Genomic DNA, 24,761 nt, shown 5'->3' with positions numbered 1-24,761 from the left:
AGATTTCCTCCTTGTAAAAGAGGAAGTTTCTAAGTATCAACCTATGACATTCCATTTTAGAGAAGAAATCAATGCAATTTGGATCCAAATTGCTTCTATACAATGTAGTGTATTTATTGTTTTAACAAATAGTAATGATATAAAGTAGTCATGGGGCAGTTAAGTGGCACAGTAATTAGAATACTGGGCCTGGGGTTAGGAAGACATGTTTTCAATCTGTCCTCAGACTGTGTGACTCTGGTTAATTTGCTCATATTCTTTATCTCATATTATGCTCATATTCTACTCAATTTGCCTCATTCTTTATCTGTACAATGAGCTAGAGAAATAAATGGCAAACCACTCCAGTATCTCTTCTAAGAAAATCCCAGTTCAGGTCAGGAAGAATTGGACATGACTGAAACTGAACTCTGAACAACAACAAAAGTTGTCACTCCTGTAAGATACATACCATTTGAACTCCAGCTTTAGTCTGAGGGTTCCAGGGGAGTTACTTGTTTGAGTAACATTTGTAACACTTTTCATTCATAATAGATGAGGATTAACTTTTGTAGGTAGGTGTTAATAAGTTGAGAGATTAATAGGAAGGCACTATTTAAGGATAGCAAATCTCTTTATTAATGATTCTTTCTAGTAATACATACACACATACAACAACAACCAACAGCAGCAGCACTAGCAATAATGATATAAGTGATCAGGTCTGACCAAATGTATATCATCTCAGATACCTCTGGAGTTCATTTGTACCACATGTAGTAGGCACTTAGTAAATATTTGTGTCATTAAGTTGAATTCTTCCCCATAAAAATCATTTTGCATTCTTTTTACAGTATTCTTATTATTCTTGAGGTACCACATTAACTCCTATTCTTCCACATGTTCTCATATTAATTAAAAATTACTATTTAGAAATCTGACATCAAGTGTTATACTGTGGAGACTCTTATTTTGAGAGGAGATAGAACAGGGAGTAGTATTATTTGGAGATATTTGTTTCCCCACAAATCCCACGTTCCATAAGGTCTTTATAGGACTGCAAATGCTATGGCTGTAAGATACTAATTCACACGAAATCAGGCAGTCAGATCACCTGAATGTTTCCTCGTGCTAGTTTCTGTGGGAGATATAAAGATGAATGGATTTCCCTGTTTGTTTTAATTAAATCATAGACAAAGATAACCAAGAATAGAGAACATTCTCAAATGAGTAGTATGTCAGGTGATGCATAGACTAGAAATTCAGTACAAGGAGAGAGTTTTTGCCTCTCAGTCTGATGCCAGGTTATGGAGTGGTTCTCATGCCTTCATCATTATTTGTGGAATTGCATTGGATTTTGAATGACACCGTTATTCAAGTGAGAATTTCCTTAAAACTTTGCATTATATATTGAGTATATTTGTCAACCAACCAATCTTCTTTTTTTTTAAAAGAAAATGAACACCAGTGTGATTAAAAGTCAAAACTTTTAGAATGTGAGTTTGATATCTTTAGATATTAAGCTTGGAAAAGGTCACTCAGTATCAGTAGTTGGCTTCTACTGCTGTATAATTTTCAAAGCTTTTTTAGTTATGTAGTTCTTACATGAGAGGCATGCCAAGATCTTGGCAAATGTGGCAATAACCATGGTCTAAATGGGCTCCCTGGAAAAGCTAAACTTATGCTTATTTCACCTGTCATTCTTTGCTAAGTAGTATTTCCTCCAATTCTGGGAAGTGTTTAAATGCTGATCATCTCAAATGACTTATCCATCATTTTAGTATATACTAAAGAAGTTGGGAGGGAGAGGAAGGTATATTGGAGAGGCAATATATTTGTTTATAAATTTGATTCATGTCTATGAATTAATATTTCAGTAAAGATTGATTATATATCCTACAGTAGAGCTTTTATGAGTTAAATGAAAATTATTCTCTTGCCCTCTTATTAGGAAAATAAATGAATATTCATCTTTGCTAATAACTGCACATTATTTAGCACTATGGTTCTGAAAAAAAGACCTCAGAACTTTGAGACAGAAAACTTGGGACTTTATTTCCAGCTCTATCGCTTGCTAATTTGTTAATTATATAGCCTTGACAAGGTTGTGTGGGTCTCAATTTCCCATCTGTAAGATCAAGACAGCAACATGGTAGCCATTTCCATAAGACTGTTGTGAGGATCAAGTGAGATAGCATCAAAGTTTTTATATAAACATATTTTAGATTTATGTATGCTTATATATAAATAAACCTGCTGATATTAATATTCATATTGTGATTACTCGAATCATTGTTAGGGGAGCTACTGTGAATGGTTCTGCTACATTTCTTTGGCCAAGATAGTAAGGTCTAGGAAAGCTCTACTTAATTATAAAAGACAATGTTCATCCCAGTTATTGCCAATAAATCTGATGATAAAAAGGAAATTTAAAATCTCTTCAAAATCTATCATAATAGATGGATTTTTTTCACCTCCACATTGGACAAATGATAGCATCACATTTTTGTCATTATTTAGTCTTTGTTTTTTTAAAAAGCAACTGTTTCCACAGCTTTAATTGGTTAATTAGAACAAAATGTACATTTCTGGATCAAATTTTCTTAGAAATCTGCCACATACTTAGCTTCCTTTTTCCCTCCTTTATTTTTAATGGGAGAGAATTATTATAAGTCAAGGGGTCAATTGAGAGAAAGTCTTTCTGGCATATTTTGAACAGAACATAGATATATTTTCCAGCTTTTCAAAGTGAGGCATTGTTTTTTGGGGGAAGTAAAAGTGCTGGACTATGGAGTCAAGAGACCTGAGTGCTAGTAACCCTTTCCCCTCGATTGAAGTCTTACCTCTGACACATGCAGACTTTATGACTTTGGCAAGCCACAGAATAGCTCTAGGTCTGTTTAAAATTAGCAAAAAAGATTAAATCTGCAGAGAGAGAGAGAGAGAGAGAGAGAGAGAGAGAGAGAGAGAGAGAGAGAGAGAGAGAGAGAGAGAGAGAGAGATGTGATTAGTGTGAGCACCTCTAGGTTTGGAAATTTCCCTTCATTGATCAAACCAGCCTCGTATCAGTTAACTGGGTGTACTGACAGGTTAGTTCAGACTTGCCCTACATCACATAGTAATAATATATCAGAGATAGCATCTGGACTGACACCTTCATGTCTCTGAGAGTATGTTCTTTCTCTTCATATGTTCTCTTTTATAAGACTTATTATTTCCTAAATTTAAAGATAAATTAAAAGTAATTTTATGTTAAGGATGTCTTGTTATCTAATTCAGCAATGGTAACTTGGTAAATTTTTTAATCAAATTTAAGAGTCACTAATTTGAGGGGCAGCTAGGTAGTACAGTNGAGAGAAAGAGAGAGAGAGAGAGAGAGAGAGAGAGAGAGAGAGAGAGAGAGAGATGTGATTAGTGTGAGCACCTCTAGGTTTGGAAATTTCCCTTCATTGATCAAACCAGCCTCGTATCAGTTAACTGGGTGTACTGACAGGTTAGTTCAGACTTGCCCTACATCACATAGTAATAATATATCAGAGATAGCATCTGGACTGACACCTTCATGTCTCTGAGAGTATGTTCTTTCTCTTCATATGTTCTCTTTTATAAGACTTATTATTTCCTAAATTTAAAGATAAATTAAAAGTAATTTTATGTTAAGGATGTCTTGTTATCTAATTCAGCAATGGTAACTTGGTAAATTTTTTAATCAAATTTAAGAGTCACTAATTTGAGGGGCAGCTAGGTAGTACAGTGTCAGACCTGGAGATGGAAGGTCCTCGGTTCAAATGTGGCCTTAAGACATTTTCTAGCATTGTGATCCTGAGCAAGTCACTTAACCCCTTACTGCTTTTTTTGTCTCAGAATTGATATTTAGAACAATTGATAACTAGGACTTTAGCTAGACAAGTAAGGGTTATAAAGAAGAAAAAGGTCACTAATTTGGGCAACAAGGATTGTGCCTGCTTCATTTATGCTGCTAGCATCCAGTATGGTACTTATAAAATATATCACAAAGATTCACATGATTTCTAAGTGTTGTAGTCAGGTCTATAAATTATGTAACTAAAACATGCATGTATGTGCATGTGCATGTGTGAGTGTATGTGTGTGTGTGTGTTAAATACCAGTATGTGACATAGGCAGAATTTCAAAACAAGTCTTCCTGACTTTGATACTAGCTTTCCATACCAGACTTCCTACAGACACACACAATTATAATTATATAAAATTTATAAATTTGAATAAATAATATAAATCTACTTTTGTATTATATTATGTTTATTATTATGTTATGTTGTATTATATCCCGGTACTGACCTGTACTACTAGACAACACATGTGAAACATTGATGAGCTTTAAAACTTTGAGATTCCTGAATCAGTTTTATGGAGGGAGTAATTTTCCACCTACTACTGTGTCTTTATTGGGCTTATAAACTATAGTTATTAAGGATCTCATATTATCCTAAAAATTGTATTAATTTTAATTTAATTTCAAGGAGAACACACACACATACACACACATTTATTTATTTAACTGTTGTTTGCTTATTTTTTTATTTATATGTATAGTCCAAGAGAGAATGTACTATAATGAGTAGAAAACTGTTCTCAGAGGCATATACTTATATGCCTTTGGGCAATTATGTGCCCTAGATAGGTCTATAAGATTGCCCATCTGTATAAGTGTAGGGACTTTTCACATTTGGAGTTTTCTATAGTAATGAAGTCATGGGTCTACTTTCCAATTAATCTCTCCCCCCTCTCCCCCCCTCATTTGCTGTCACTCTCTTCTATCTATACTATAACATAGAGTGGTGGTATGGACAGAGAATTACAGTGAATAAATCAATCGCAGAAAGTATAGAAATTATGACTCAAAGAGCTTAGAGATCTAGGTAGAATAACAATTAGATTGGCATTTGGTGCATGCTATCATTTCTTTATGCCCTTTAGATTTTTAAGAAAAGATAACTTTTTTACCTTTTTGTGGTATACTGGGTGCTATAGAGGTTGTTTTGGAATAAAGAAGACTTAATTTGAAGCCTCATTTCTGACACATATTACCTGTGTAACCTTGGTAGCAAATCACTTAACCCACCCAATGCTTCAAAAACTCTATGGAGAGAGGACATTGATGTACACTGGTAGAGGAAGTCTCTCAATAGTGGAACTTCCTCCACCCTACAGAAATTAAATCAAAGGTCCAGCTAAATAAATACATGTTTTAAGGCTCTTCAGTTGGGTCCAACCTTAATCCCACCCACCCAATTTAACATAATCTCAAATTCAGCCATCCTAAGATTTATCTCATTTATCTCAATGTCAGCCCAAGAGTTCAGTGGCATATTAAGTGGTGAAAAACAGCAAACTAAAGTTCAAAAGTTTGGAAATCAGTTATAAATGTTCCTTAGGCTTCATTCCTATTTGCATCTTGACATTCTGCTCTGTGGCAATTTAAGTGTAGTTGATTTTGATTCCTCCCTTAACCTCCATCTCTCTTTTCCTTCCTTTTTAAAAATTTTTTTCTCCTTTCAAAATGTTGAAATGTTGCTATTTCATCAATACATATTTTACAAACTCAGTACTCTTTCTCTTTTTTATTAACAGACGAGAGACGACTTCCTTGGTCAAGTGGACGTTCCCCTTAGTCATCTCCCGGTAAGGAGGCTTTAACTAACCTATATTTTATGTAATGGAAAACAATATTTAACTGGGACCTTCTGAATTTTAGGAAAGTATTAGGAAAGTATATTTTAGTGAGAAATGGGAGGTGGGAAAGAAAAATAAGGCAATAGAACGTCTTACTCCCATTTCAAAAAGGTAAAAGAAATCTCAGCTGTAAAACATAATTTGGCTAATCAATATCAATTACTCCCTAAATCCCAGTCCAATTTTATTATTGCTCTTCTGTATTTATTTCTAGCCAGGCTGTTATGTGGCTCAGTTCTTTACTCTTTATTATTGTCCCATTTTTTAATAATCTCTCCCTTGATTCCCAAGAAATTGAAGGATGGGGGAGATAATAAATTACCCCTTTGCCCAGATTGGACAGGAAGCATACATCTAATTTTTTTCTCTTGAGATTAGTTTCTGAAATCAATGCCTCTTTTTTTTTTTACCTAGGCATTTTCCAGTCAGCACCTGGAGTAATTACAGCTTTAGGGCATAGACAGAGCTTAGTCATGTAGAAGTCACTGCTCTTGGCCTGATTAAGAAGTAAAGCCAGAGGCACCTTTGTGACATAGTAGATAGCTAGACCTGGAGTCTGGAGGAGCTGGGTGTAAATATGTTTCAGACACCTCCTAGTTGTGTGACCTTGGGCAAGGCACTTAATCCCATTTGCTTAGCCTTTGCCCTTTTGTTTTAAGAGTTGTTACTAAGATAGAAAGTAAAGATTTAAAAAAAAAAAAAAAAGCAAAGCAATGGGCTCTAACAGCTTTGAAACAGTGGTCAGGGATACCACTTATACAACCAACCATACCATCTCTTTTGTAAGAGAGAATAGTAAAATCTTGAGAAAAGAGTTGACATCTCACATTTTAGTCTCCTTTCTAGGTCCTGTTCTCCAGCCTATCTATAACACAAAGTGATAGTTTATGTAGTTGAGTATAGTAGGGAAAAAAAAGTCAATGCCTGGGGGAAGTGATGGTTGTTGTTACCATTTAGCCACAGCATCATCTTCATTGTCATCATCATCATTTGCAATGACAAGTAGGTGTAGGCGGAATAGATTTTCCACTAATGAAACAGTTTTAAAATGGCTAATGAGAACTTAGATACTGCATTGACCTGAGGCTCTTCTTACCAGAATGAACATGCAGAATGGCTGCTACCAATGAAGGCTTCTAAAATATTTCTGAAAGGAATCCTATTGCAAAAACTCTAGTAAGAAGTCCTGTTAAGAAAGAAAAGTTTCAGATAGGTTTATTTCCAAGCAGTACAATTTATTAAAAAAAAAAATTGAAGCCCTCAGGCACAGGTGTTCAAGGGGTACATATGCTTTTCTGTATGTATATTTCTGGATAGACACAGACATACCTCTTTGAATAATGATTATAAAATGAGGCATCCCATAATAGAATGTCTCATTATTTTAGATGCCTATTTTTGTGGATCTATTTGAGAGTACAATGTGAGGTTTATAGTTAATTGATTAAAATATGTATAGGTTGATAAGTTTATAGATACAAGAATTCTTAATCTGGGCTCTGGGAACTTTTTTTTTTTAATTGACTTTCCTATTTCATTATAATCAGTTTCCTTTGCAATTCTATAGATTTTATTCTCTGCATTTAAATACATTATTATGAGGACTTCATCAGATTTATAAAGGTTTCAGTGATACACCAAAGAAGTTAAGAACCAATTTCCCCTTTCCTTAAAAAAGCTGTGATTTAATTAGTGTGGGTACTTCTTTCCATCAATTCCAATAGCAACTTTTGTCTTAAGTTTAGACCATGGTCTTTAGGGAGTTGTTAAAACTTAAAAAGAAAGTAGCCCTCTGGTGATTAGTCCATCTTCAAACCTCTCTTCAGAGCCTTTGTATCTCCATTAAACCTCTATTTCCATTAAGCAAAGTTTGTGTTTCACTGACCTACTCTTGAAACATCAGAGTTGGACTTTTGTGAAGGATTTTATGAGCAAACAAAAAATCTCTTTGCTATGGATTAGTAATATAATTAAGATTTCTCTCCATAGTCTTTTCTTCACTAGTATTAGCATACTGGTGATATCCAGCTAGATTAGGTTCATGGATTTAGTTACCAGTCAGTTAACCAGCATTTATTAAATACAGCCTGCTATATATCAGTACTATGTGCTGGGGATAGAAAAACAAAAGCAAAAAACTCCTGTCTCTCCCTCAGGGATCTTACAAGACACATACAAATCAAATGTCAAGTACACTTATATAAGAAGAGGGAGGATTTTCAAACATTTTGTTTTTGTTTTTGGTAATTGAATATCATTATAATTGGTTTTTAAAATATTCTTATGCATGTTATTTTATCCATTTTAAAACACTTCAGAATAGGAAGCCATAAGACTATCAAACTACCAAAGCCATTGATTACATAAAGAAGGCTGAGTCCCTTTACTAAAAGATAGAAAGATCAGGAAAATTCTCCCATTGGAGGTGACACTTGAGCTGAGTCTTCAAGGAATCCTGGAATTCCATGAGGAGAAAATGTAAAATTATCTTTTGTCAAGAACTTCAAATTTGGAGGAAAAAAGTCAGAAGTGGAAGATGCTACTAGGGGAAAGGGAAAAATGGGATTTATGGTTGTGGGGAAAGAAGACATCAAGAAAGCAGCCTAAACCTATTTTTAGGAATGCTTGTTTGGAACAGGTTGCTAGGATAACAAGATTGGGGTCATGGTGGTCCCTGAGGAAAAGAGACCTACAAATTCTAATCTATGTCATTGAATATTCACCCCAATACAAATCTCTGCCCTTGGAAAAGGGAAATAATACCTAAATAAAAAAAATAAATGAAAGCTTCAAAATTATTGATTTTTCATTCTATCCTGTGCCCTATCTATATAGCTTTTGATCTTCATTCCTAATCTACAGAACTACTCAGAAGAGTATATATATGAAAAAAAATTAAAAAAAAAAAGAAGAGTATATTGAAGCGTTGAAGGGATCATTTTGTTCTTAAATTTAGAAAAAAAAAGTATGTTCTCAATGTACGTCAGTGTTTGTGCTTTCTGTATAATCTAGGTAATAAGCTACCCCTAGCTTAACTCTGGGCTAAATTGATTCACTGCAATGGAAAAGTATCCCACTCTTCTGAGTACTTTTTGTCTGTGAGCTCATGGAGACACATATATTTCTATTAAGTCAACTGTTATTGAAATTTTAGAAAGAACAAATGAATTAAAGAAAGATAAACTCTTTCTTGCACAATAAAAGATTTTTTTCTTTTACATGAATAATCTAAGACTCATAAGTTATTTGAAACATCCTATAAAACCACAGATCAAAGATGAACATTAAGGAAATTTTATTAATTTAAAATTTATTTTGTTTTTTAAAAGAAGACTCCTTAAGTTTGAAATGATGCCTTTTTCATAAATAAATTCTATCTGTATATGTTTTTTCCTGATTAGACACCAGAATAATCTCTCATAAAAATTCTAACAGTCCATTGGCAGAATTATTGCTGTGTGTCAGCATTTGTACTGTAAAACTCCATATTGCCATTCTTTATAATGAAAGCTTTAAGGATGAGCCATATTCACAGTTGTAAATTCACTAGCCCAAGAAGCTGATCAAAAATACAAGTGGGTCAAGGCGATCCCAAGTCTCAATGGATTTGCTTGGGAGCAGATTCTTTTGTGGAAGAATGCTGAGTGGTAAATACTTTGGCTTCTCTGCAGTGTAGGGGCTCTTCTTTAGCCTCCTAGTAATCACTGGGGACCTGGGACTAATTAAATGTTCTGCTAGCCCTTACATACCATTTTTTGAGATTTCATTCTTGCATTCTATAAGTATTTGAAAACGAATTGAAAACTTAAGTATTTTACCTATATATGAGCTGAAGTGTGATAATCTGGGGGGGTGGGGGGAGGGAGACCAACCACACAGAAATTTACTCTATTTCTTAAACTACAATAATGTAGTATTTATTTGTTATATGAATATTCTTAAATATTATGTAAATATTCATTATTTGTTTTATTTCTGTAATATGGTATAGTTTCCTAAACAATAGTAATACAGAGTTAAAGTGAAAGGAGATTTTTTTCTTTAATAAATTAAAATTAGTTAATTTAGGAATAAATTAAAAACATTAGCATTTTTCAAGTGGTAGCCAGAGCAGAAGACCATAGATTTAAAGCTGTAAGGGGTCTGAGAAGTCATAAAATCCAAATCACTTTTATGGATGAGAAAACTAGGATAGTCTAGAGAATTTAGGGTAGAGAAATCAAAGTTTATTTTTTTAAACTTGAACTTTTGTAGTCTACCCCAATCATGAATGACATATCATTTCAAAAGTGTATTTTTCTTTCAGAAGTAGGTCTTGGTAGCAATAAGAGACTTATGTTAGCAGGTTTAGCTTCTCCTAAGAGTCTACAAAGCTTAGAGGACCATATTTATATTAGTGAACCATCTGAATTTCAAAATCAAAGTTGTATATAGGGGAGATAGAAAAGAATGTAGAAATCGGAATGCTGACATTTAAAGTAAAAACCAAACAAAAAGGAGAACACTAGACTGGAGTGCAAAGTAGTAGGTAGGGTCTAATACCAGTTCTACTACTACGTGTTCTGTCTGGGGCTTCCAAACACACCCCAACATTGATGAGGCTCCAGAGTCTCAGTTGCCACTTCAGAAATACAACCCTTGGCCCTTTCACAAGGTCTTTTTGCCAGAAAGCTGACCCCTCCAGTCAGTCGCTACCAAGCACAGCCATGGTACACAAGACATGTCCACAGAGACGGAAATAAACACAGCATGTAAGTCTTAGATACAATGATTAAAGTATAGTAGATTTACTGCCAACTGCAGTTTTTAACTGTAGCCTGCAGCCCTCAGTCTAACCGAGTCCTCCTGATACTCTTAATTCCTTCTTGAGGGTTATTGTATCATTAGAGATATTCAGAGAGGAATAATCATTGTTGCTAGTAGAGAGATAGAAAAAAGTCTCCAAGCTCCTGGCAGTTTAGACATACTCTTCTCTACTGAGTCTAAATCACTGTCCACAAATAATTGAATCTGCCACAAACCTTTCACAGTAGTGGCCAACCTATTTACTAGGACCAATTTACTAGTTTCATTCTTCTTGTTCTTTAAACACTGGATGCAGTTCAGTAGCTCAGTGGATTGAGAGCCAAGCCTAGAGACAAGAGGTCCTAGGTTCAAATGAAACCCCAGACACTTCCTAGCTGTGTGATCCTGGGTAAGTCACTTAACTTCAGTGCTGTTCTTCTTACTGTTCTTCTACCTTAGAACCAATACACAGTATTGATTCTAAAAGGGAACGGTAAGGGTTTTAAAAAAAAAAACCCACCAAACACTGCCCTTCAATACTCTTCATGGCAGTGCAGCACATTAGTGATGGGAGAGGCTTGCCACTCACCTTAAGATAGTGCTGACCTAATTCACTGCCCAAACTTTTTATCCCCTGGCAATTGTGGTAACATTTGTGACCCTAAAATGTATGTCACTTGACCTCCCATCGACTTTAGTTTCCTCAGAGGAAATGAGAGGATTGATCTCTATAATCTCTAGGATCATTTTCAGTTTTATAATCTTATTATTCTCTTATTATGCCATTTCTCCTCTCTTTTACTCAGTTAATTTAAATAAGCAGGAAGGACTCCATATCCTTGGTTCCATATTATGTTCTAATCAGGTTCTAGCAGAGGAATACAAGAGAGATAACAAATAACAAATTGAATATTTGTATTTTGTATTTTGTATGTTAGCTCTTCTTGTGTTTCTGATGCATTTTTTTTCTGCTTAAGTTGTTTTGCTCAGATTCTGAAGAAACTTCTGAATGCTAGTTTAAGAACATTTACCCCTTTTAGTATTGGAGGGGCCTCTACTAAAGTCCATTTCTGGTATTTCTTCATTGGATATTGATGATTCTTGCTTCTTAGAGACTATATCCCTATGGAGTATAATCTCTAATTGGTTCTATTAAACTAAAAAGTATGTATTTAAGGATCCATTGATGAATCAAAGGAACCGCCTACCTCAGTGTTAGAGGCTCATGACCAAAACTATCACCAAAACTACTGGGTCAAAATTTTTTGTTGTTCACTGTGGTTCATGAAACCATTTGCATGGGAATTGTGACATTACTTCTGTTTTGGGGAGTGACATGGTCAAACTTGAGCATTAGGAAGACTTTTGGGGAGCTGTGTGGTGGATGGATTGGAAATGGGAAATACTGGAAGCAGAGAAAGAAGAGTTACAAAACAAGTATCATAGTATGAGGCAAGAGGCGATGAGTGCATGTAATTTGGGGACAGACCCAAGATTGTGATTGACAAGATTTGGCAACTGATGGGATGTGAGGTACAAGGGAGAGAGATGATTCAAGTTTTGGAACTATGGAACAGGGAGAGTGTTAATGCCATCAGTAGAAATTGGGAAATTGGATCTTACCCAAAGCAGCCTTAATTGTAATTAGGCAAGATAGTTTGTTACTGGTCAGTAAAATGCTGAAGTTAATCAGCTATGTTATATTGAAGCCTGTGCCCTATAGTTATAAGTTGGAACTGGCAATTTATATACTATAATTTAGTCATTATGTTCTGTCTAATGTCTACTGTTGCAATTAATGTTAGGGCCTCAAGTAGGTGCTATCAGTAGTGATATTTAGTACATCAGTCTCCTGGTGAGGGCATGGTCATTGTTTCTAAGCCACATTTATACACTTACCATGTTTTATCATGAGAAGATTCATGATCTAGGTTAGTAGAAAAAAAATAGGAAGACTGTCAGTTTTCAAACCTTAATTCACTTTTCATATCTTTAGACTGAAGATCCAACCATGGAACGGCCCTATACATTTAAGGATTTCCTCCTCCGACCAAGAAGGTAAGAGCTTGTTTTTATAGTTTTATATGTGGGCAGATTTCAATTTATTTCAATTTTACTTTTTTGCACAAGTAAATGTATTCCACAAAAGGCACAATTGTGTAAAGTCCTTTGGTAATTTATGTTTTCTCCTTATTACATAGTCATAAATCCCGGGTAAAAGGCTTCTTGCGACTGAAAATGGCATATATGCCAAAGAATGGAGGACAAGATGAAGAAAATAATGATCAAAGGGAAGATTTAGAGGTAAGTCCATTCGCTTCAAATTTTCTCTATTATTTAAAAATAATAAAATAGCTAAAGTGAATGTAAGGTTTCTTTGAAGTACTTTGAAGCTAGTACTTGGTAGCTATGCAACGCAGTAGAGCAAGGGTCCTAGAATCAAGAAGACCTGAGTTCACATCTAACCTGAGACACTTAATCACTTCATTGCCCTAGGGCCTAGGCAATTCATTTAACCCTGTTTCCTCAGCTGGAAAATGAACTGAAGAAGGAAATGGCAAACTAGTCCAATATCTTTGCCCCATGGACAAGTTCATGACTGAATAACTAAATAGCAATAATAATCACAAAAATAACTTACAATTAGAGAGCTTTAAAAAATTTTTAAAACACTTTGACACATTATCTCATTAGTACCTCCTTACTGTACTACCTGGAAGAAATAAAATCTTATCTTAACTGTGAATTTGGAGGTTTTAAACCTAATAGCCCTTTCATTTTGCAAAGAAGGGTTAATTTCTAAATTTCGGTGTAGTTACCATGAACAATTGAATAGTTTTTCCACTTTCTTTCTTTTTTAAGATTGGATTATTTAAGTTTTGCTCATTCCCACCTATAGAAGGAGTTTGGAAAGCTATTAACTTAATTCCATCATGGCTTGGTGATTTATCCCTTTGTAAATCCTCCATAGCCCTTGGGATTCATTCAGAGTGGCTAGAAGCATTAGAAAGTCTCTCCCAAATTTCTTTTTCATTTGGCACCCACATATTGGAATGCATTCGATTTCACTAGAAATATCATTTTGGAATTACCTGCCCTGATCAATTTTTCTTGTTTCTTTTTTTTTGGAGGGTGGCATTTGGGAGAAGGGTTTGGTAATTGGATAAGGAGGAATATGGCTGGTACATAAATGCCTTTCATTTTCTACTCAGAGCATTTACCTTTTTCTTTGCTTGTAAAGCTTAAAAAGATTCTCTAGGTTCTGTTTTGTTAGAAAGGTTTTCTTTTGGTTCTGACAATGGAAGTTAATCAGGGCCTAACTATTACTTAGTCTGCCATTTGTGTGCAGCTGTTGTGTTATGAGAATAATGTGCTATGGGCACATTAACAGATCTCTCAGAATGAAAAGCCAAATTTTTGGCAATATTTCACTCACAAACTTTCATCTCTATGTATAGTATACTACGAGAAGAATGAACAAGTGCGTGGTAGATAGCTCGGAATTTCAAGACAATATAAGCCCGTCAGCATATTTTCATTTATTATTTTAAATCCAATAATTTTTTACACTCTTACTTATCTGATGACAGTAACAAACATACTAATGATTTTACAGTGACTTTACTATGGATTATTAGGAAAGGAATACTTAATGCTGAAAATATGTGTTGTAAAATGTAATTTTAGCTCTAAGGCAAGGCAACCTGATTGAATGGAGGCTCTGTCTCTAGAATAAAAAGAAGAAGAGCCTCAGTTCCCAGCCTATATCTGGCTCCAGGGATGAAACCAGCTGCAGGAGCCCCCACTCTTACCTAGAGAAAAGAGAATATTGGGCCTGGGATCTATTTATTCCTGGCCTTACACTGACCCATGTTAACACACAATAAGATTTCAGGCAAATCACTGACATCTGTGAAATGGGGATCTTGTTCAGCATTTCATTTCTCATTTAAGGATGTCAAAATAAATATAAGTGATAAAATGAATCCATGGATGTCAGGTCAGCGAAGATCTAATGGAAGTCCTATAGGTTTTCTAATGAAAAGTCACACAAAGTATAAGAACAAAAAAATGAGAATTATTTTTAAAACAACAGCATACAGATACTTTAACTATTTCCCCCTTCAAAATAATCACCTTGGAAGATTAGTGCCATTATTCCACTTAATTTTAATGGTGTTATTACTCAAAATATTTTTGACTTCTCTTTTGTGATGGCCTTAAGAACCTGTAAGCATATTTACTAAAATTATATTTTGTTGAGATAAGTTCTAAGTGAGCATAGCCAAATAAATACTTATCTTTCTTTTTTTTTCCTTTTTTAAAAAAATTAATTTATTTTGAATATTTTTCCATGGTTACAAGAGTCATGATTTTTCCCACCCCACTTTTGATCCCCCTCCTGGAACTGACAAGCAATTCCACTAGGTGATAGATAGATAGATAGATAGATAGATAGATAGATAGATAGATAGATAGATAGATAGATAGATAGATAGATAGATAGATAGATAGATATCATTGTTCAAAACCTATTTCCATGTTATTCATATTTGCAATAGAGTGATCTTTTCAAGCCAAAACCCCAATCATATCCCCATAGAACCACATAATTGAGCATATATTTTTCTCTGCATTTCTGCTCCCACAGTTCTTTATCTGGATGTGGATAGCATTCTTTCTCATAATTTCTTTGGTGTTGTCCTGGATCATTGTATTGCTTTTTGGGCTTCTCTTGTGTCTCATGTTTGGACTTCAATTTTTTTTGTTAAGGTATTGCTTATTCCTCAAGAATGCTTGGAAATCTTCTATCTTGTTGAATGCCCATTTTTTACCCCTGAAAGAATATACTCAGTTTTGTTGGATAGGTGTCTCTGGGTTTGTAAATCCAAATCTTTTGCCTTCCTGAATATCATATTCCATACCTGTGTCTTTCCTTAGCCCTTGCTGCTATGTAAGGCTGACAAAATCACTACTGCTTTCTATAAAATGAAGGAAATGGATTAGATGACTTCTATTGCTCATTTCAACTCTAAAATTACTACAGATTTATCTTACATAATTTCAACTGCATCCTCACTTTAGTAAGGCAATCCCTTTTCACCTCCAGAATCAGTTTTTCATCCCACTTACTGGAGGAGCTTGTCCATCCATTCTCATCTCTTCTCAGACCCTCCTAATCAAACTTCCTTTCATTATTTCCACAAATGACCTTATTTTGTGTGGAGAGATATAAAGCAAGGTTTTCAACTACTCTATCCTTTTATAGACTTCTTATAGACTTTTCCCTATTTTCTACCTTACACACACATACTCCTTTTCAATCCTATCTTCTCCAGTTTCCCTGTCAGCTTCACCTTCTCACACATTTTTAGCCTTTCCTTCCTTCCTTCCTTCCTTCCTTCCTTCCTTCCTTCCTTCCCTCTTAGAATAGATAATGCATTATTGGTTCAAAGACAGAAGAGTGGTAAGCGCTAGGCAACTGGGGTCTATAGTGACTTGTCCAGGATTGCACAGCTAGGACATGTCTAAGGATAGATGTGAATATAGGATCTCCTAATGCTAGGCCTGATACTCTATCCCTTGTGCTACTTAGCTTCTCCTTCTTTGCTGCTTCCAAACATGCTCTCTTCCATTCTTTGATCCTACCATCCCTGCTAACTTCCAAACACATATCTTTTGCCCTTCTTTGCTAAACTACTTGAGAAATCCACCTACAGTAAATACCTTTACTTCTCCTCTTACTCTTTTCTGTACTATGTGCAATCTGGCTTCTGAATTCATCATCATTCAACTGAGACTACCCTCCATTAAGTTATTAATGTTCTATTAACTGCCCCCCAAAATGGCCTTTTCCTTCATCCTCATCCTCTGGATCTCTCTTCATTATTGATATGGTTTATCACCCTTTTCTCTTAAATACTCTTTCCTCCTTTCCAGATTTGTGTGACTTAATGTTCTTTCTTAATCTCCTTTGCTAGTTCTTCATCTAGGTCATGTCCATTAACCACAAGTATCTGCCAAGGGACTATTCTTTGCCCTCTTCTCTTCTTCCTCCCTTGATGATTTTACCATATTCTCTCTATATAGATAATCCCCAAATCTATATATCCATTCCTAATCTCTCTCCTGCTCTAGTCCCAATCACAAATTGCCTTTTGGACATTTTAAATCAGTTGCCTTACAGCAGTGATAGTGAACCTTTTAGAGATTAAGTGCCCAAACTACAACCCTCATGCTGCATATGAACCCCCCCCACCCCCACCCCCCGCCTTACCCTAGACAGGGGAGGTAGGAAGTACTCCCATTGGACTGCTGGGCAGAGGGGTAGGTGATGTGAGAAATGTCCTTAGGTGGTACAGGCTAGGCAATTAGAGAGGGAAAGGGAGTAGTACCCTCTGGCACAGGTGCTATAGGTTTGTTAATATGATCCTACAAATACCTCAAACTCAGCATGCCCAATCAGAACTCAGTGTTTTTCTTCTGAAACCCTCCCCTCTTCTTAACTTCTCTATTACTACTGAGTGCTTTACTATCTCCAGACTCACCCACACTCTTAGCTTTGGTCATCCTTGACTCTTCACTCTCATTCATCCTACATATCCAGTCTGTTACTGAGTTGTCATTTTTGCCTCAAGAACATTTTTCATAAACACATTTCTTTCTTTCTACTCATACAACCCCCTCTAGTGCAGGCTCTTATGACTTCCTGCCTGAACGACTGATTGGCCTCCCTGCTGAAAGTTTCTCTGTATTCCTGTCCATCTTCCATTTAACTACCAAAATGATTTTCCTAAACTGCTTATAGGATTGTAAGCCCTCTGATCAAGTTGCATAGTGGATAGAGTGCTGGTTCTAGATTCAGAAAGATGTGAGTCTTTGCTTAATTAGCTGGATGATCCCAAGTAAATCACTTAACCTCTATTTACCACAGTTTCCTTAAATGTTAAATGGGAGTAACAAAAGCATCTATATAACCTGAGTTGTGAAGATCAAGTGAGATAATATTTATAAAGCCTTTATTGGGTGCTAAATAAATGCTCATTCTCTTTCTTCATCCTCCTATTTAAAAAAAAAACAACACCTTACTTCCATTTTAGAATCAATACTTAGTTGGCAGAAGCATGGTAAGGGCTAGGGAATTGGGGTTAAGCGACTTACGCAGGTTCATACATCTAGGGAGCATTAGATTTTTTTTTTAATTTATTTTTTTATTTTTTAAACCCTTAACTTCTGTGTATTGACTTATAGGTGGAAGAGTGGTAAGGGTGGGCAATGGGGGTCAAGTGACTTGCCCAGGGTCACACAGCTGGGAAGTGTCTGAGGCCGGATTTGAACCTAGGACCTCCCGTCTCTAGGCCTGGCTCTCAATCCACTGAGCTACCCAGCTGCCCCGGGAGCATTAGATTTTAAAGTTAGTTTTTAACCCAGATCTTCCTATCTCAAAGTCTGGCTTTCTATCCATATCTCTTTCTTTTCAATAAACTCTTATTACCTCAAAGGTCAAATATAAAATACTCTGTTTTGCGTTTTAGACCCTTCACAACCTCACCTTTTCCTTATTCCTCTATTCCTCTCCAAGTATTTTATAATTCAGTAATACTGACCTTTTTCCGCACACATGATGCTCCAGCTACTGAGTCCGTGTCTGTTCAATGATTATCTCCTTTCCCTTTTAGCTCATGTCCCACCTTCTGTAGTGGACCCATTCCCATTTATTCACTGCTAATGCCTTCCCTCTGAATTTATCATCTGCTTACATAACATTTTGTTTGCTCACATTTATTTATATGTTATTAGAATATGAGTTCTGAGAAGGCAGAAGGCAGGGACCATGGTTTTTCCTTTCTTGTTACCTACAGTGCATCCATAGTAAGCACTTAATAAAAACTTGCCAACTGGCTGATTATTCTTAATAGCTCCTTTAAAATCAGACCTTGTATAAAAACCTCAGGACTTATTTTTAGACAGTTGGCTTAATTATGGATTTTATGTTGTTTATTAAAAAATATTAACATGGAATGTTGCTTTCTTATCTTAGGAACAAAAAACACCCTTTTAATCACCCATGTAATTTCATTCTACAGCATGGCTGGGAAGTTGTTGATTCAAATGACTCCGCTTCTCAACACCAAGAAGAACTTCCTCCACCTCCCTTGCCACCTGGATGGGAAGAGAAAGTTGACAATTTAGGCAGAACTTACTATGTCAACCACAACAACAGGACTACCCAGTGGCACCGACCCAGTTTGATGTAAGTTCTTTATTTCTATGAGTTAAAGAAACTACCCTTGGTTTGGGCAGAATTAAAAAAAATACTTGGCTTTTCTTTGGGAGTAAGACTGGGAATTGAGTCTAAAATCTGTAATACTTATAGGCCTGGGGGCAGCTAGATTTCACTAGATAGTCAGGCCTTGAGACCAGAGGACCTAGGTTCAAATGTGGTCTCAGCCACTTGGTAACTAGGTAAGTTGCTTAATTTCCATTGCCTAGCCCTTACTACTCTTCTGCCTTAGAACCAACAATAGTATTGATTCTAAGACAGAAAATATGGTTTAAAAAATATATTTACAGGCCTTAAATCTATATGATTATTTCTTAGCCCACTAAGTAAAATTGAGGAACTTCAGAACAAGTCATATGATGTGCATCCCAAGAGTCACAATTTTGGTGTCATATTCTTATCTAAAAAACTTAAACTGGATGATAAATCCATTGGATAAATTGGTATTATATAGATTCCTGGAATAGAAAATTGAGTTTATCTTTTGCAAATTTAATAGGGTAAAGTGAATAACTGCTTTCTCTTTCTTGACTTACTCTTGTTAACTGACCTTTAACCCAAAATGGCAAAACTAAATTACTTTGGAATCTTCTCTATTAAGCTAGTACTTAACAGCATGGGTGAAAAGAAAGAGAGAGGAGTTTTTAAAATCATATTATTACTTTGTTTCTTCAAAACATTCCAAAAAAAGAACCATTTGGCCTATGCATGTATGTAAAAGTGTGTAAATATGTAAAAATTCATAGTATGTGTGTCTATGCATATATGTAAAAGTACACAGTATGTATGTCTATAATTAAAGATAATTATGTTTTAGAAGTTTTTGAAAATTTTTAATTATTTGTTTGGAGGGACACGAGATATTTCTGATCTAGATTAGTTTGCTTATAGAAGATATCTAATAAATGTTGCACTTCAGTTGTTCAGTTGTGTCATTTTCTGTGACAACAGTTGGGATTTTTTTTTAGCAAAGATACTGGAATGATTTACTATTTTCTTCTCCAATTCATTTTACCAATGATAACTGCACCCAGGGTTAAGTGACTTGTCTGGAGTCACATAGCTAGTTTAGTGTCTGAGACCAGATTCGAACTCAAGAAGAAGAGTCTTCCTGATTCTAAGCACAATACTCTATTCACTGTACACCTAGCTTCCCCTTTGTTGGATTAAGTCATTAGTTAGATTAATTTCACTCTTCATTATACTTTTTTTTGCCCTAGCTGTACAATAACCACTTAACTTACTTTAGTTCTGACTCTAGACATGATCAGTTATCTTAGCTGTTGAAGGTTGATTTGACATTAAATAATATTTGTTGCAAAATATTCTTTAAAAAATAAAATAGTTCCATGAAGTCTTCTTGACTTTGCTTCTGGAATGGATGGACATAGCTATTCATATTCATTAACGAATTACTTTCTTTTCCTTTCTGCATAATCACCAGTAGACAATTAGTCATTAAAACCATTAAAACCAATATTTCTTGTTATTGAGGCCCAGCTTTGAAGTAATTTGGGCATATGCAGTAGTTAAAAGAGACTAGGCTTATGGGCATCTAGGAAGCAGGAGGTCCCATCCTCAAATCTAGCTCTATATCAGTGGTTCCCAAACTTTTTTGGCCTACCTCCCCCTTTCCAGAAAAAATATTACTTAGTACCCCCTGTCACATACTATCAGCACCCCCTTATGGTTATTTACCACCCCCAAATGCATCTGTGGCCATCACAGTTAACTGGGGAAGATGAAACTTCCTGATTCTAGGCTCTTTATCCAATGTTCCATCTAGCTGCTTAATTTCTTCTTACACTGTTATGTAGGAGAGAGACCCTGTATTATAGTTGTAATGAATGGCTAGGATTTGACTGACCTAACCGACAGGGATGTTCTCCTCAAAGGCTGAGTGCAAAGATGGTGCTGCTCTCAGTCCTAGGCCAATATAGATATATCTGAATGCATAAAAAATAAAAGGGGTTTATTCTGGAAAGATATCAGGAAGGGATTTAGGTAAGTGGGTTGAAGATTGTCCACCTTAAGATCCCCCAAACTGACTTTAGAGTAAAAGTCTCTTCTTTTCTACTCTTATCTATAAATCCCTTTGCTAACTGTCTATTTCTAACTAAAACCCACACAGGTTTCTGAATCTTTAGAATATAGATGTGTAGCTCAGGTAACTGGAGTTGAAGTGATTGGGTTCACCCCAGAGAGGAAAACCCCTCCAAGGCAACCTTGAAAGTTTAATCAACTTCTCTTCTCAAGTTAGATCTGCATATACAAGTAGTAGAGATAAATCATGCAGCAGCTTTCAGATGATAAGAACTGGAACAGGAATGGTTTGGGAAAGAATAGAGATCCACAGGAGGTCAGAGCCAGGGTCCTCAAGCTGGCTTCAGCTTCACAGCCACCAACCAACCAACCAACCTCCACCCGCCCGCCCCCCCCCCCCCCCCCCCGCAGTTAGAATCTCCAGAACCTCTACTGCTACATTCTAACAAGGTTTGCCCCAGTGTCCACAGTTTCAAAGAATTCCATTCCCCTTTGCTGTAAGCCTGTTTCTTCTTTCCAAAATTCCCTTTCACATTACACACCCCATTTTGATTCTGTGTTCCCTCCTGACCTTTGTTTCTTAGGTGACCAAATGGGACAATGGGTGGAGAATCAGGCCTGTAGACAGAAAGACCAGAATTCAAATTTGACCTCAAGCACAAACTGAGAAAGTCATTTAACCTCTTCTGTATGCCTTAATTTTCTTATCTATTAAAAGTGTTTAGCACAGTATATAGCAAAGTACTTAGTAAATCCTTATTCTTTTGCACCTTCTTAAAATTCTTTGAGGTTTTTTCCAAATCTCAGTTTAGATTATACTTCCTCCTGGAGTATTTCCTGATTCCCTCAATTGTAATTTCTATCTTCCTCCTGAAATTACTTTATTAGCAAACTTGTTTCTCCCCAGAAGAATATTAGCTTTCTGAGGATAAAGACTATTTTGTTTTGACTTTGAATTCTCTGGGGCCCATTACAGTGTTCAGTAAATGCTTTTTTGAGTTGAATTGATAGTGAGGTTGCCTTAAGGTCTAGAATTTCTGAGTTTCTATTACTCATTATATCCCTTGGAATAGATTATAACTTTATTCACTCTTCCTTTTGCATACTACATAAACTTTCATATACGCAAGTAAATAAAATACCAGTTATAATGTAATTAGTATTTAAAAGATCAAATGAGGAATCCTTAGCAGGCATGCTAATTTTATTTTAATCTTTTTTGATAGCCAGAATTTCGAAACATATTGCATACCTTTTCTTGATTCCCTAAGGTCATTATTATCCCTTAGAATCTATAGTTTTGGATGGCTCAGAATTTAATTTGCATTAAACTCAGTCAAAACTGTGGAGCTTTAGTTTTTCTTATTCTTCATTATAAGTACAGATGTTTAAATGTGCCACTACCAACTTACTCAACTGTAAATCCCACAAGAACAAGGACCAAAGTTAAATTATATTCAATTCCCATCAATACACTGCAAAGTCATTCCCACACAGCAGGATTCTTAATAAATAGTTGATGTGAATTAATTCTTAGCCAGAATTAATTTTTTCCTTTTTTATTCCAAACAAAAGAGCATTTCCACATGCACATACATATTTCCATTTTTACACACACATTTTTGCAGATTTCCATAATTTACAAAAGAACATTCCATATGTAACCATCATGAATCCCCATTTCACACTACTTACTTGAAAAACTGTATCTATATATCTATATGTGCATAGATATCTATATATGTACATTCTTCACCTTTCTTTCAAAAGTATATTTCTTATAAGTGTTTCTCCTTTAATTTCCTTAGTTTTCTTTTGTGCTTTTTAAAATATGTTATAGTGCCGCCCCTTTTTTTTGAGGATATGGTCATTCATTCTTGCTTAGCCCAGATTTTTAATCTCCTGTCCCCTTACCAAGTAGATAGCCAGGCCTAGAGATGGGAGGTCCTGGGTTTAAATCTGGTCCTAAGACACTTCCTATCTGTGTGTCTGGGCAAATCACTTAACCATCATTGGCTGACCCTTACCACCTTTATGCCTTGATTCTAAGACAGAAGGAAAGGGTTTAAAAAACAAAACAAAACATTGTTTACACCTCACTAAAAGTCCTCTACATTAATAACATTACAGTTGTAGATTGAGTACCCCCCAGTAAAGCCATCCTTGCTAAAGAAGTCGCTTGCATTGCTTTATAATTAAAGAATAATTTTCTTAAATTTTACATCTTCCTTTGTGCCTAGCCTGAATCTTTGCACGTGTTACACATTTAAAACCTTTAATCTCTGTTGATGGTGGGGGCTGATGTCAGTGCATTACTTGAGCACTGAGGTTCTTCTGATTGTCAGTCTATCTGGTATCTCTACTAATTGGGACACTAATATGATGAGTCCCTGGGAAACAAGGGCTCACTGATTTCCATTAGGCAAAACCTCCCCAGGTTGTAAAAACAGAGCATTCCAAAGCTTCAGTGGCTATCCTTATTAGGATTAGACCGGCCCACATGTCCGATCCAGGCAAGAGAAGGAGACTCAGCCTAAAAAAAAAAAAAAAAAAAAAAAAAAGTATTGAATGAATGTTAATGGAATCATGCAGAATTTTTAAGGGATACTAACATATTTCAGAGTTTAAAAATGTGGAAATTATAGGAGGTATGCTCTACACTTTAATTTTTTTCTTATTTGGGTAATTTTTGTAATCACAGAGTTTATCTAAGTCTCTTAAATATTGTATAAATTGACTATGACAACATAAAACTGTAAGTATAATATTACATAGACAACGCAGCTTTATTTTTAATCACGTTTCTGTAATATAAAGGTGTAATTTATGCATTTGAGTGTTTCAGTTTTAATTATACATTCATTCACATGACTATAATTATGACAATTTCTACTCAAATTTCATTCATTTAGCACACTTAATTTTAGATTTGTTGATGGATTAAGTTGACAGAATAATACTTAGAAACAAATTATTGATTTATCTTTGGAGTAATTGTTAAATTGTGCTTTCCTTACATAAATTTATGTGGGCAAATATGATAAGCTCTCATTGGACTCAAAGTCCAATAATCTAGAAGCTATATTAATTGAAGTCTGGATTGTGCTTCAGTTCACCTATTTTTATATCTCTCAAATAGTTGCTAATAAAATTAATATCTTTAAAAGATCACAGAGAAAGCATATACTTAGCAGAACATTTTGTTTTAAAGGATTTGAATATATTTATGTACAATTGGCATACCAGTAATTGTAACTCATTGATTGATATAAGGGTTTTCCTTTTTTAGGATTAAAATTATTTTTTTTGCTAGGAATTAATTGGGGTAAAAATTTAATTTCAGATTTTTCACTAATATGCTAGACTTTCCTCCTTTCTCCTTATTTAATCATAAAATGATAGGAGTTTAAAGCAGGGAGGAACCTTAGAAGTCACATTATTTGGTCCTCTCATTTTATACATATGTAAACTGGGCCTCAAGAAGACAAAAGACTATCAAAATCTATCAATCAGTAAACATTTTAAAACACCTACTATGTGCCAGACAGTGTGCTAAGCACTGGGAATACCAAAAAAGCAAAAGATTGTCTGTCCCTACCTTGAAAGAGCTTACAATAGAGGAGAAAACATACAAACAAATATATACAAAGCAAGCTATATGCAGAACAATTAGAAAATAATTTAGAAGGAAAAAGTACTCGAATTTAGAGGGGTTAGGGAAGACTTGCTGTAGAAGGTATGATTTTAGTTGAGACTTAAAGGAAGCCAAGGAATTTGGAGTGCAGCAGGAATAGCGTTCCAGACATAGGAAACAGCCAAGATTAAATACACATGAGAATTGGAATGTCTTGTTTTGGGAAAAGTAGAAGGCCAGTGTCACTGGATCAAAGAATATGTATTGGGAGAAGACTGGGTTGTAGAGAAGATTGTATTAATGAAAGAGAGTGATCTACAT

At 35.3% G+C, this 24,761-nt stretch overlaps 1 protein-coding gene across 3 annotated transcripts in view; it reads left to right on the top strand.

Annotated features, from left to right (window-relative positions):
- Window positions 1–24,761, top strand: part of NEDD4L (NEDD4 like E3 ubiquitin protein ligase) — a 212,875-nt gene that overhangs the window by 96,770 nt on the left and 91,344 nt on the right. For all 3 annotated transcript variants that reach the window (XM_044664562.1, XM_044664553.1, XM_044664545.1), the window contains exons 4-7: window positions 5,593–5,643; window positions 12,476–12,537; window positions 12,681–12,783; window positions 18,567–18,733. In XM_044664562.1, the coding sequence (XP_044520497.1) occupies window positions 12,491–12,537; window positions 12,681–12,783; window positions 18,567–18,733 (317 nt within the window). In that variant the 5' untranslated portion in view covers window positions 5,593–5,643; window positions 12,476–12,490. The remainder of the gene's footprint in view (window positions 1–5,592; window positions 5,644–12,475; window positions 12,538–12,680; window positions 12,784–18,566; window positions 18,734–24,761) is intronic.

This window comes from Gracilinanus agilis, chromosome 1 (genome assembly GCF_016433145.1).
Source record: "Gracilinanus agilis isolate LMUSP501 chromosome 1, AgileGrace, whole genome shotgun sequence".
Taxonomy (NCBI): Eukaryota; Metazoa; Chordata; class Mammalia; order Didelphimorphia; family Didelphidae; genus Gracilinanus; species Gracilinanus agilis.
The sequence above is the reverse complement of the archived record's forward strand: the minus strand, read 5'-3'. Positions and strand labels throughout refer to the sequence as shown.